This window comes from Zootoca vivipara, chromosome 2, assembly GCF_963506605.1.
Source record: "Zootoca vivipara chromosome 2, rZooViv1.1, whole genome shotgun sequence".
Taxonomy (NCBI): domain Eukaryota; kingdom Metazoa; phylum Chordata; class Lepidosauria; order Squamata; family Lacertidae; genus Zootoca; species Zootoca vivipara.
In genome coordinates this window covers 111,916,786-111,931,151 of record NC_083277.1, presented here as the reverse complement: position 1 = coordinate 111,931,151, position 14,366 = coordinate 111,916,786, and the positions used below count along the sequence as shown (strand labels likewise).

At 43.4% G+C, this 14,366-nt stretch overlaps 1 protein-coding gene across 2 annotated transcripts in view; it reads right to left on the bottom strand.

Moving 5' to 3' along the window:
- Positions 1-13,779, bottom strand: part of VDR (vitamin D receptor) — a 73,877-nt gene extending 60,098 nt beyond the window's left edge. Inside the window, exons 1-2 of one of the 2 annotated variants that reach the window (XM_035101210.2) lie at positions 13,631-13,779; positions 2,330-2,423 (exon numbers count right to left, since the gene is read on the bottom strand). In XM_035101210.2, coding sequence (XP_034957101.1) covers positions 2,330-2,339 — 10 coding nt within the window. In that variant the 5' untranslated portion in view covers positions 2,340-2,423; positions 13,631-13,779. Of the gene's footprint in view, positions 1-2,329; positions 2,424-13,447; positions 13,605-13,630 lie in introns of those variants that run through there. The other variant, XM_035101211.2, reaches the window with a different exon arrangement.
- Positions 13,780-14,366: the final 587 nt, after the last annotated feature.

Below are 14,366 nucleotides of genomic sequence, written 5' to 3'. Positions count from 1 at the left end.
GTTTGTGCATTTATAGTCCCAGGACGAATGAGTGCCAGGAAAGGAGCAATACTAGCCAGTGTGCAGATAGATAAGGGGCAGAAACATCCCAATAAAATGTTTAGAATGTGAAGATTCTGCACATGGCATAACTTGAGGGTGCTGCTTTTTTGTGACAGCCAACAGACCTACACAATTATTAATATGACAACTAAGACAGTGGTGCAAACTGCCCAGTGAAATTTGCAATTATGAGTTCTATAAGGAAGATGGTGTTCAAACTGTTCTGAATGGAACTGTAACCCCCAAAGCAAAAGCATCAGCTCCTCAGTTTGAAGTTACTCCTTAATCTAGATTTGCTGCCAGAAACACAAGTGGCATCAATGACACAAAGCACCTTTTCACCTGTTCAGCCTGGTGTGCCAGCTGTCATCCCTCCTCCACAGAGATGGCTGGACACAGTTGTTCGTATTCACCAATAATTAACAGAACAGACGGCTGCAATACATTGCACAGTATGTATGCCTACCCTTGAAGGCTGCCCAAAAGCTTAAGTTACTGTATTTTTCCATCTATGTATAAGACACCCCCTATTTGGGGGGCTTAGATTTAAGAAAATACTGTAAGGGGAGATGTAACGTGTATAAGACACCCCCTAATTTTTGACATTATTTTTAGGGGGGAAACCTAGTCTTATACACGGAAAAATACGGTAGTTCAGAATGCACCCAATAGACTTTAATTATTGGGAAGATATATAAACAAAAGACTGGCATCCAAAGCATTTCCGAGCATCATTCAAAGTGTTTGTGCCAGCCTTTAAAGCTCTACACAGTTTGGGATCCAAATACTGTCAGTTTTCGTCCACATCAACCTATCTGAGGCCCTCTCCCAGAAACCCTTATAAGATGAGATGAGGCTGGAACTGAGCCAAGAGAGGGCTTTTTTGGGCTGTGGTGTCACAGTTGTGGATTTTCCCTCCAGGGAGGCTTGCCTGGTTTCTAGGCACAAAAAACTTGTATGTCACAGCCTTAACTGATGTTACATTGATAAAAGCAATGGGTTTGGAATCCCAAATTCAATTCTCACTCAGTAATGAATCCTATGTGTCTCCACTTAACCTGAAAACAAGCAAATAATCCCATATCCTTGAGAGTTCCTTGAAAGAAGGGTGAAAAAAAATCGTGGCAGAAAATTATAAATCCTTGGGCCTTACAGCTGACTGCTAAGGGGCAATGGGAAGTGTGTTATTTTAAGTCCCAGATCCATGAGTTGCTTATGTAAAATTGAAAAATACTGAACAAAAACCATGAGAGCTAACTAGTAAACAGTCTCAAACAGATAAAAGACAGAGAGCATTTGCTGCTTATAAATTGTCCTTATGTGAGCTGCCTCAGAGACAATCAGTGGAAAGGCACAAAGACGAATAAAACACAAACATGTTATTCAAAAAAATACAACCTATCTGTTTATAAGACATTTATTTTCTTATACCAGTTTGAAGCCAAAGAACACATGCCCTAAATATCACTTTGATCCATCAATACAGTGGCACCTTGGGTTAAGAACTTAATTCGTTCTGGAGGTCCATTCTTAACCTGAAACTGTTCTTAACCTGAGGTACCACTTTAGCTAATGGGGCCTCCCACTGCCGCCACGCCGCCGGAGCACAATTCCTGTTCTCTTCCTGAAACAAAGTTCTTAACCCGAGGTACTATTTCTGGGTTAGCGGAGTCTATAACCTGAAGCGTCTGTAACCCGAGGTAACCACTGTACTAAAAAGGTTACAGCCAAATCACACAAGCATTCCTTCGTATTCCTCTGCCTAGATCAGGCATGTCCAACAGGTAGATCGTGATCTACCGGTAGATGACTGGACGTCTGTGGTAGATCGCTGGTAGATCATTGGCTCCCCTCAAAGAAGCTGAGCAACTGTGGCTCCCCTAAAAAAAGCTCAACATTTTACCTCCTCCCTGAAAAAACTCAACAACATTTACCTGAACCCCCCCAAAATGGACCTTCCTCCTTCCTAAAAAAAGCTAAACAACTTTGACCTGAACCCAAAAAGGGGGTAGATCACTGCCAGTTTTTAACTCTGTGAGTAGATCACAGTCTCTTGGGAGTTGGCCACCCCTGGCCTAGATTAAGGAACATTACATGGATGCAGTTTACACAATTCTTTTACAGAGTTGTATGAAAAAGTCCAAATCAGAACAAAAAATTGAAGCTGCCATGTTAAAGAAAGAAGACATTGGGGGGGGGGGGCTAGAAGTGTTTTAAAAACTACAACAATACTGTATGCGTCTCCTGGAATAATAATAAAAAAGAACATAAACAACAAGCTTCTTACCTATGTCCATTTGAAATTTTTTGGAGAAGAGATGCAGTGAGGCTCTTGGCAGCTTCCAATCTGAGCTAGTGTTGTTATTCAAGGCGGGCAAGCTCTAGAACAAATAAATAAAAATTAGGCATTTATTTCACCAGGGTTTCTGTATTACACTGTATTACAAGTATCATTAATAACAATGGAAGTGGGGGGGGGGAGTGTTCTTCAATATAGGTCCAGTTCAATTTCTAAACCTGTGGCATTTAATAGTTTAAAATTAAGCATACCGGTATTACATATATATAGTACATAAACCTAAACCACGAGAGGCTCATGAAGGGTACTATGTATTTCGTCATCTAAATAGTGCATTCTCTCATTTCCGTGGGATATCACTGGAACACAATGACCCTGATCAAAAGATCCTCATATGCAGCAATAGATTAAGGTGTGCATACACCAGAACAATGGTAGCGTCTGACAACATTGACAGTGTTGGCTGGGGAAGAAGGGCACTGGCACCAGTCACCCTTACCCTAGGGGTGAAGACAGGGGAGACAAAGGGAGCCAGCTGCTCTTAGCTTCACAAGGCCGAGGGCTTCCAACATATTACTGCATATAAGACTACTTTTTAACCCAGGAAAATCTTCTCAAAAGTCAGGGGTCGTCTTATACACCGGGTCGTATTTCTTATACGGCGAGTATATAACAAACTCTATATTTTAACTGGAAAAGTTGGGGGTCGTCTTATAGGCCCAGTCGTTTTATATGCCGGAATATATGTGGAAGGTTAGTGGGCTGCGCCCATCAGTTCTTTTACCTTCAGGGTACTCACTTAAAAGCAAGGTATCCACCCATGCTTTCCTCTTCAGTGCAATGGCTTACATAGTCACAAAGGAATCCTGATAGCCACTGTATACAGAGTCGCAACCCAACAACAGGCACTGAACACCCAGCCTCAGGTGATGGAAATAGCAATCTGGCAAGAGAGAATGAAGCCTAGGACAAAAACTGCACTCCTGGATGTTCATCACCCTCATTGGATTAGAGCAATGGTCCCCCCATCTCCTACCTTATGGGACTTCTAAGCCAGGTGTGGGGAACCTGTGGCGCTCCAGATGTTGCTGGAATACAGCTCCCAACATCCAGGCCCATAGGTTATGCTGGTTGAAGCCAATGCTGGCTGGGGCCAATATTACTGTGTCCAACAACAACATTTGGAAGGCCACAGGTTTCCCACCCCTTTCCTAAGCTACCAAGGAGCTTGAGAATTCCCTACAACAGTTTGACAACTGATATCAAGAAGGCAACACCGAAGCTGCACTAAAATTCAAAGAAAAGCAGAGTGCAAATTGGCTTTAAAAACAGCAGCAACATCACAGTAAATTCAGACAAATACTAATGAAAGCCTATCTAAGAACAAAGAATGGCAGCAGTGGTTTCTTTTGTTGTTGTTTTAGTTCTAGATTCAGGACTTGTTCAAAGAAGTTCAAGGAATCTACACTGCATGATGAGTTTAAGCATTGGTTAAATTTGAATGTTTTGTAGATAGGAATGTAAGATAGGAATATAAGCAGTAAGAAACTGCTTATACCAGGTCAGAGGGATTTTCGACTATTCTGATGGACACCAGGCTCTCCGGGACCTCAGGCAAGGAGTCTTTCCCAGCACCTGCTACCTGATGTATTTTAAACTGGAATTTATGGGGGTTGAACCTGGAACCATCTGGGACCATCTGCATGCAAAGCATTTGCATCTAGCCCCTCTCAGTGTTTACTGAAACAGGCAGTATGTTACTGGTTTGAACAACACTGCAAATAAACAATTGAAGTCATGAACTCTTATGAACTCTTATAATCACATATCAAGTCAATGGGTCTACAGTCTCTCAAAAAGTGTTAAATTTGAGTTCATATGCAAGTCAAAGAAAACAAGTATGGAAAGCTGAAAAACACGAGCTCTTCCTTGGGTGAAGCCCTCCAATTTCTTTGGATAGTTCCCTCCTCTGATCTTATCCCCGAGAGACAGCCACTTTAGTCAAACATCACACATCTAAAAACTCAGCCAACACAACACCTATGGTATTAATCATTTCAGCTACTTTTTCTATCACTTACTATCCTATGTGGTTATAAAACCAGGACACCAAAAACCACAATCCGAGAAAGTGGAACTTCTCAAAACACATTACTTGATGGATTAAATCTTAAATTATCTGATAATTTATGGTTCTGACCATAAGTTCAGAACCAAGGATGACCAGCTTTTGTATTATTGGGGACCACTGTATTCTCCAGACAGCAATCCAGGCAAACAGATCACCTACCGTAGTCGACAGATGCTATAAAAACAATGCTGCCTTCTTGCAACAGGGCAGGAGTGGGGCATATTTTTGGTCCAGGATGCCAGATTTTTCTCTCCCCTTACCCTATTGGTCAACTTATAGACCTATGGGCACAGTCATCCACCTGCTAATCATCTCGTGTCATCATGACATCAGGTGACTGATAGGTGAGCAGTCCTGCCCATATCTTAGTTGACTTGCAGGGAGGGAGGGAGGTCTGCACATTTAATGTGGCTGGCAAAGAAGCACCAGGCAGCATGGAATCTCCCTTCCCCACCCATCAGATAACATCAGCCAGTTGAAGTTTGGGGAAATGGTTTCGCAGCCAAATTGGACCACCTGGTGAGCCAACACTGACCCATGAGCTGGAGGTTCCCCACCCCTGGTCCTTTCTCGTTATAGAGAACATGAACAACACAGAAATATATAAATTTGCATACAAAACAAAGAAACATCAGTAACGTGGTGTGTATGTATGCATTTCTCATTTGTTTAAAACTTTTTCTATTTTTTTACTACTGAAATGGGGGACTAACCTTTTACCATATTTTTATTTAGCTCTGGAAGCCTTCCAGATATCAACCACTGAATAAGCAAAAAACTTTCTGTACATGGAGATTGTTAATGGATTTATTTATTTATAACAAGGAACAGCACCTTTGCTATTTCTTGGGTCAAATAAATTATGAAATCCCCCCCCCCCGACCATAACCAATACTCCAGGGCTAGCAAATGTTAACTCTGGTCAAGCTACATATCCCATAATGATCAATACACACCAATTTCAAGCTCAAAATGAACATGGCCCAGCTTGTATTATTCCAAAAGACATGGTTTCCCAACAATCAGGTATGTATTTTCAACTGAGCACCTGGCCAATATTCTCAAATTGACCCAAAACATCCAGAGATGCTGAATTCCCAAGCCAGGTTTGTCCAGCTTCTATTCTGTTACTGTGCATGTCATAAAGCAACTCTAGATTAGAAATATGCAACAAAGTAGTTTTTTTAAAAAACCTACAACAGTCTTTGCCCTGTCTTATCTGGTTGGACTTTTGTTCTCTCTTTATCTCACCATTTATATTTCAGACAAATAATTCCTCTCTCCATTCTTACAAGGACAGACAGTTCCCAAGCTTGCTGATAATATCCTGCTCACTGACATTTTAATAAGTACACCTGAAATAGGAAAATATTGATAATCAAAATGTTTTCCCCCCAACCCATAATAAAACACAATAGAATGACAATGATTCACAGTATTGCGTTACCAATACGAGCATATAAACACTGCCTTGCACAGACTCAGACCAATAGTCCACCTAATCTGATATAATCTACCTTGTTCCACAGTGGCTTTCCAGGGGTTTTGGTCTGTTGGTTGCTTCAAGATTCATAGGCAGAAGCCCCGGCCATCTGACACCCATTTGGCATCTTTGATATGTGAGCAGAGAGAGTACAGGGGGTGGCAAAAGAGAAAATGCTGAACACAATCCTATGCACATCAACAGGACCAAAGCGCTGAATTACACTGATACTGAGAGCCGAGTCCCAACAGAGCATAGGCTGGCAGGGTGAATGCTATATCATACATTGATTAGGAAATGGGCTTGGAAAATTCGCACAGACCCCCATCACATTTTATGAGCCACAAATGCATACATAAAACTGCAGCAATGGGGAACCTGTGGCCTTTCAGGTGCTGTCAGACTCCCAACTGCTATCAGACCCAGTTAGTATGGCTACTGTCAAGAGAGGTGATGGGGATGGTGGGAATTAGAGTCCACAGCATCTGGAGAGGCACAAGATCCCCATCCCTGATGCAGAGAAAGGACAGTGACTCAGGAATACATTAAACAGACTTATGCAGCGGACTGTCCGTGGATGCCAGGTGGATGCAGAGGATATTCTGCTGCTCCAGGAGCTTCAGGTGCTTACTTGAATGTATAGAGAGGGTTTCCCTGTTTTATAGCCAGGGGAAAATTGAAAATTTCAACATGGATGAAGATCATATTGCTCTAGTCTACCTTGCAGGATGGCCACAGGGAGAGGGGTCCATCACCTAAGCAGACTTCCAGCAAGTCATGATACCGGTAATAGCTGCTATCCTTTCCATAAATTTCTCTTGCCTCTGGTTAAGCAGCTGGAGCCTCCCGCTCCTGATCTCCACCCAATTCAAACACAAGGGCCACCCTCAAATGAGAAATAATGCTCTAAATCTTTCCATTAAAGTTCTGTAACTTTAACTTGTAGATAGCAATAATTCCATCAGTTTGCAGAAAACTGGGGGTAGGACAGGGGGGAAGCAGCTAAAATGTAGAAGCAGGTTTGGTCCCGGTCCCCCCCCCCATTTTTCTTTCCAAACCAGGATGCATTTCTTGCTGTCCTTGTTTACTCTATTTCACATTCCGAAGAGACAGGCTATACACAGCTAGAAAAAAGTGTCAAGATTCCGAGGTGCCAGTATATAATTTTAAGTGCCCGAGCTGTCCTGAAACTTTAGCCCTGAAATTCAAGACCAGAGGCCAAGCTGACATACACGCTGAATTTTAGTTGCAACCCTGTCTGTTCTGTGGGTGGCAAATTTCCCACAATTTTGAAGACACACCAAAATAAAGCTGAATGCTAAAAAAAAGTCTCTTTCAGTAGAAAATGAAGTGGTTTCTTGTTTTGATTTCCCTGAACAAGTTGCTGTTGCAACCGATCCTGTAAAGGAAGATGAGTCACTAGTCGATATATAGCGTGGGAGGAACGCCACAGAACAAAGCAAACCCTGGGAAGATCTCTATCCAAAAAAACCTCATTTCTATGACATTTGGGCTTCATTCTAAATCTATAGGATCTCTGATACAGCTTAGAAAGATGAGAAAGGGAATCCAGAGAGAAGGAAAAGGATGCTGCTTTCCTTACCCATAATAAGCAGAGTACTTTCTGCTCACAAAATCTTCAACAGAAACTCCACCCTCTCATTTCACCAGAGACATACCAAACAAACCACAGAGATGCCTTGCCCTTTATACACACATCCCAGGTAGCAGCATGAAAGGACACATAGTCACCTGCCATCTATCTCCTCTGGCACCTAAGGCTCATACCTACTCCACCCTGCTTTAAAAGAGGAAGGAAAACTCACCCTGCCTGCCTGTTTTAAGGCCTAAAACCTTTTAAAATCCTGTAGGGCATCTTGAGCTGCAGGAATTGTATGTATTTCAGAGCTGGTGCATCATAAACTAGGTTGCACATCAGAAAATCCCTATTTTGAACCTTTTTTCGCCATGAACTTACTAGGGTGGAGTAGCCAATATGGCGCCCTTCAGGCAGGTGTTGGTAGACTACAACTCCCATAATTATTGACCACTGGCCACACTGTCTGAGACTGATGGGGAGAGGAGTCCAACAATATCTGGAGGGCACCATGTTAGCTACCCTTACAAAGGGTTTAGGCAAGTTCTTCTCTCAGCCTCAGCCCCCCCCCCCACCTGTGTTATGCAATAATACCTCACAGGGTTTTTTTGGTAACATTTACAAGAAGTTCACTAAGTGCCTTGAACACCTTAAAATGCTATATAAATGCTATTATTCTTTCAGATATGACTTTATGACAGCACCCAACTCCCAACTGGAGAAATCTGATAATACTTATTATTCAAATAACACTTTCATCTCTTCTCACTATGCTCCACATACAGTAATCTCTGATCCTTACAACACTGTAAGGATATTAGGTTATCTCCATAATATTTACAGATGGGGACTAAGTCCAAGGCAAAAATGCCTTGAAACAGGAATGGGTGTGGGCTTTCTGCTGCATTGCCAGCTCTGCACCTTCAACCCCGTAAAAACACATATAAAAGCTTCTGGATCCAACACTGTTCCCCATCCTCTGCCCCATGCTTCAGAAAAACTTTGTTTTCAAATACCTTCTATGTTTATCTGTTTTCATTTTTGTTCAGTATTTTATGCTTTTTACCTAAAAAAAAAGCTTTTTAAACAGCTTCATTGTGATTGACACAACGGCCCGCAAATCCCTACTCCGAGAAGGTGTGGGGGGGGGATGTGACTTTGTGAATAACACCAGAGCTGGCCAATTGATGCTGTGCAAATCTAGTTTCTGCTAGAGGCAGAACAGGTTTCTCTTGACCCATGTGTGCTTGTTGTGGTCTGCTTGCTTCCACAGTGCACTTACTGTCAATGTTATACAAGTCTCCATACACCTTGAGAAACAGCAGCAGGACTAAGATGACATTAGTACTACAGACGTCTAGCTAAGAGCTCATGTTCTTAACCAGTGAAGCAAACCAACATTCATAAAGCATATGAATGTATGAAACCTGTCAAAATATTTTCTGGGTATAATTATCAGAACACTGGCCTACAGTAAGGGAGAGCTGCCCAGCCTAGAAGCAATAAGACCAGAACAAGGCATAAAGCATGGCATGTGCCTTGCTTCTTCAAGCAATAGCCTCCCCACCTTTATTTTTAAACATAGGAATTACAAAGAGGGGAGAGTTAAGAACATAAGAAGGGACTGTTGGATCAGGCCAATGGTCCATCTAGTGCAACCTCCTGTTTCCACAGTGGCCAACTAGATGTCTATGAGAAGCTCCCAAGCAGGACCCAGGCACAACTGGACTCTCCCCTGTTGAGAGCAGCATGTAATGTGCCTTGGAAAAGGTTGCTATTGGGAAAAGCTAGACCTGCTGTGCATGTGTAAGTCTTTGCATGTATAGAAAGTCGCCTAGACTGTGCCCAATGCATTAATAACAGTTGGTTTTCTATCTAAGTATAGAAACTACATAAAATTTAAAAGCTTGGATTAATTTTCTTTTTACTGAAGTACCCACTACTTCTAAAGTATGTAAAATAATTAGTTATTCATCTTCTTGAAAACTCTATGAAGAATGTTTAAGCAGAAGCAATGAAACCTTCCAAGGCCACCAAACAAGTTAATAGTGGAGCAACAAGGCGGCTCCCGCTAGGCTAAGCTAGTTTTCAGAACTTTTATTATTTAGACAACCCACAGAATGAGAAGTACAGCAAGCACATGATGAAAATATGTTTTGTACAAATATATAAATCAAGTACTCCACAGGAAAATGAAATATAGCAAAAGAATTAAAAGAGTGGACCTACTCTTTCACATCCACTGTTCCCTTTAAAGAGGCTCAAACCAAAAATTTGACTTGAGGGGAAAGTACTTGGCTGTAGCAATCATGGGAAAGAATGGGCAAATAGTAAACTGTTACACAGCCTCCTGCCTCCCTTATGTCAACAGTTTCTGCAGTTCCATTACCTGGCAAACAGGTGTTTGGGAAACATAGGACTGGACAAAAAACGGAGAGCAGAAGTCCAGATTCCTTTATGAAGATGCTGCAAGAGGCTCTATTTATATACAGTGGTACCTCAGAAGTCGAACAGAATCCGTTCTGGAAGTCCGTTCGACTTCCAAAACATTTGGAAACCAAGGCACGGCTTCCGATTGGCTGCAGGAAGCTCCTGCAGCCAATAGGAAGCCGCAGAAGTCGCATTGGACGTTCGGGTTCCGAAGAACATTCACAAACAGGAACACTCACATCCAGGTTTGCGGCATCCAGGAGCCAAAACGTTCAACTCGCAAGGCATTCGGGATCCAAGGTACGATTGTATTACCTTCAGTGGTATGATTCTCCCATGCCACTCCTGCCAGAATGGTACACAAGGATGTGATCCATCCTAACTACAGTGTAGATATAGTCAAGTCTCGGCTCAAACTAGGTAGGAAAATTAAACAGCACAGATCTGAACTAAGCAAGGAGTGATTAGTGAGCAGGAAGAAATCAGGGAATGGGTTTTTAAAGTATTAATAAGGCATTGTTCTCTTACTGCATTCTTTTGCAGTGGTATGCAACCTAACTGGACTTGCCAAGGCTCAACCATGAAGATGAAACCATGATAAAGACGACAGGGACATTGGCATATACTTGATTTGGGGGCTGGAAATCCTAGCTTGATCTGCAAAATTCACTGGGTGACCTCAGGCTGGTCTTTTTTTCTCAGCTGAACCTTGCTCTGCAAATAAAAATGGCACCCCCATCCAGAAATGAGGTGAGCTCCATGAAGGGTAGGATATAAACATGAAGAAATAATAATAAATGTACAGAGGAACAAATGTTCCATACATCTGGGATTTTGAGAGGGAGGGAGGGAGGGAGAATGAATGCAACTTCATTTTCAAAATTAAGCACTGCCTAAAGTTAAACCCACAAATCAGATTTGTTTGTATGGAACTGCTAACATGGGGTCAATGGGTTCAGACACTAACCTGAACAGCATGTGCTATGCAGACATTTAGAGCTCTCTACTGTCAGTGATGCTGGCACAGAGCCAGGGTAGGTAAGATTAGAGATTTGATGCTGCTGTAGCACTTAGGCTGGACTGAACACAAAATGGTATCTCAAGTAGCCATCTCTAAACTTCTGTTTAGTTCATGTACAAATATTTATTCAGCAAACTGGGTCCCAAACAACTGTTTTAAAAGGTAGGGAAAGCCAAGTCAGGGTAATCATAGACTCATAGAATCAAGGAATTGTCGAGTTGGAAGGGACCAGGAGGGTTATCTAGTCCAACTCCCTGCAATGCAGGAATTCTTTGCCATTGTGTACTTATTATACAAGTCATTTCTAGTTTAATTCAATTCTGTCCTCCAAGTAATCTCACATCTATGGAGGAAAGCTCTAAAAAGTCTTGTTTACACATTACAGCACCAGAGTGATCAGGAAGACAGGATCATTACAAGTGATCACAGAAAGATCCTTGGCATGTGTTCACTGTCTGGTATGTCAGATAAATACCTCCCCTATTGCATTACTCTGGGTCTCATAAATAAGGCCTCAGTGTTCTTTAAATTGTCACTGTAGAGCAGAGACAGTAGGTAATAAATTAGGACAATGCCACATTCAAGGAAGAACTGGAAGACTTTGCAATATTTAGAAAAATGGAAGTGCAGTCTGGATCCAGAGGGGATATTTATTCAAGAACCCCATCACAGGGGACATCTGAAGTTAAACCTAGAGCAGTTCTAATAGCTATAAAGCAAAGTGACATCAGATGAGTCCTGAGTGCCTGCCCCCTCAGCTTTACCTGATAGTGCTAGGCAACAGTGTGGAGCAGCAACTGCATCCAGGGTCGTCCCTAGGAACTGGTCAGGTTGGCCACTGCCAAGGGGGTGCAAAAATTGCATCACTCTACTCTGGCATGGAGTGGCTAGGAGCCCGTCCACCCATCTGCAAGCTCCCCAGGCAACTCCTCTGCACAGCCAGATGAGGTGTGCAGCCTCCGCTGGGTGCTTTGACAGAGTAATCCAGTCGTTGGCATGGGCCAAAGGTACAACTCCTTCCAAAAACACAAGGGAGTTTAGGTATGCCTCTGGCTGTGCCTAACTGCCACTTTAATTACTCCCACATGCCCTGAATGCTACATCAGGAGCATTGTGGGAAATTAACATGGCAGCTAGACCCAGCTGCCCAACATAGTTCAGAACATCAGACTGGCTTTTCAATGGGTTGGGTAGAGCAGGTATCAGCAATGGATGCTTGCTTAATCCGCACACAAGCTTAGATTCTTTGAAGGAGAAAGGAAACAAGTTGAATAGCAAAGAAAGCTTCCTCTTAGCACAGCATTTTATACCCCACCTCCCATAACTATGACTGGCCACAGAGCAAAGTGATACCACAGGTCGGAGTGTGTGGGAATGTTAGGCATGTGGATTAGGATATATTATTAGATAGATCCTATCCAAGGGATAGGATCTATCTAGTGACACTGCCTATCCACCAGGAAGTTCAGAGCCAACTGTGGTAAATCTATAGTCATAGGCCACACCCACACCATACATTTAAAACAGTATTATACCACTTTCGGCAGTCATGACTTCCCCCAAAGAACTGGGAACTGTAGTTTGTTAAGGATGCTGAAAGTTGTGAGGAGACAACTCTACACACAAAGCTACAACTCTAAGCGGCTTTAACAAACTATAGTTCTCAGCATGTTTCGGGGATGATAATAATAATAATAATAACAACAACAAAAATTATTTATACCCTGCCCATCTGGCTGGGTTTCCCCAGGGCAAGTGTGCTAAAGTGGTATAAGACTGCTTTAAATGAATGGTGTGGATGTGATCTAACTATGCTTTATAGCAGCTGATCACAAAACAAGCAGAGGTAAAACACACTTGCAAAACTTTCAACTGACATATGCACCCACCACATCCTCCTTGCACCTACACACACGAAGTACATCCAGGAATACACGTGCCAAAGTGTCTCAGTTAAGTTTACTGTGTTCGAAGGTTCCTGTTCTATTTATTTGGAATTACGGTATATCCCACATTACCTAAGTTTAGAACTTTGTATTTTTAGGTGTTTGGCTTATAAGGCGTAGGGATAGGCTCCACAAACCAAGAAAAAGCCATTCAGCAGAGCAGGGGAGAGGAGAAAACCTCCGTAGGTTCAGAAACACACAGCAGTTTCTTGGGGGGGGGGGGATAATTATATTTTCCTTCAGTTTTACCTCACATAGTACCCTAGCAGAGCTCGATATTAAGTGTGAACCAATTGGAACAGCTTAGTGTACCAGTTCGGGTACTTCATAAATGCAGACGAATGTTCGTTAAGAAAAGTGATTTGTACAGACAGTATTTTAAAAGAAAATAATTCATACGGGGAGATATAAACCCCTCACCTCCCCCTTCTCCCCCCCCGCGTCACCAAACTTTTCCTCCCTCCCCCTCCCCCCCGCACCCTTAGTCATGACACATACAGTATTCACTTTTCTTCACACACACAGTCAGTCAGAGTCCCCAACTTCCTTTCAACCTCGGGCGCTTTGCGTCGTCTCCCCTCCTTGCCCGCCTGTCACGGCACCCTCACGAGCACCCACCAGTCCACAAGCCCTCACACACACGCGACACGCGCGCGCCCCTCTCACACGCTCGCTCCGTACCTTCGCTCCCTGTCCCGGCTCTGCCACTCACTCGCGCGCCACGCCTCCCGACAACCCCATTCCAGCAAACGCCCTATTGACTGGAAACGGCCCGGCCCCGCCTCCTTCTCGAAATTCCCCGGACTTCGCCCAATGGGGAAGCGAGGCTCTTCCGCGCGCCCCAATAACTTTCCGAGGCACCGGGTTCTAAACACGCCCCCGCTCCCTCACTCCCGGGGGAAGCTTACGCGCCCGCCCATTTCCCCGCCCTCGTGTATTTAGAGGCGGGGCGCGTGAAGCGGGCCGGTCCCGAGTCCTTGTCCTTCCTCTTCGGCTCTCTGCCCACGTCTCTTACGCCTCGCACGTCCTGCTACCGAGGGGAGTCACGTGGTTCTTTGCCCTCAGACTCTCACCCAGGTTGTGTGAGGTGAGGGGCGCGTCGTGAGGTACAGGGGAGGCTGTTGGTCTCTGCCCCTTCTCTCGGCGCAAGCCTAATAATATCTATATGTCTTGAGTCCCAGCCAGTCCAAATAGCACTTACTCCCAGGGAAATACGAATCGGGCTGTGGCCTGGGTTTGCTGTTGCAACATCAACTTCTGGGGTCATGTTGTGCGGATACCTGATTATCGTCTTCCAAAGCAGCTACTCTATTCTGAATCTGAGCTTTAAAATGGAAAGCGTAATGCTGGTGGTCAACAAAAGAGGTTTAAAGACAGTCTCAAGGCAAATCTAAAAAAATGTAGTATAAACACCAAC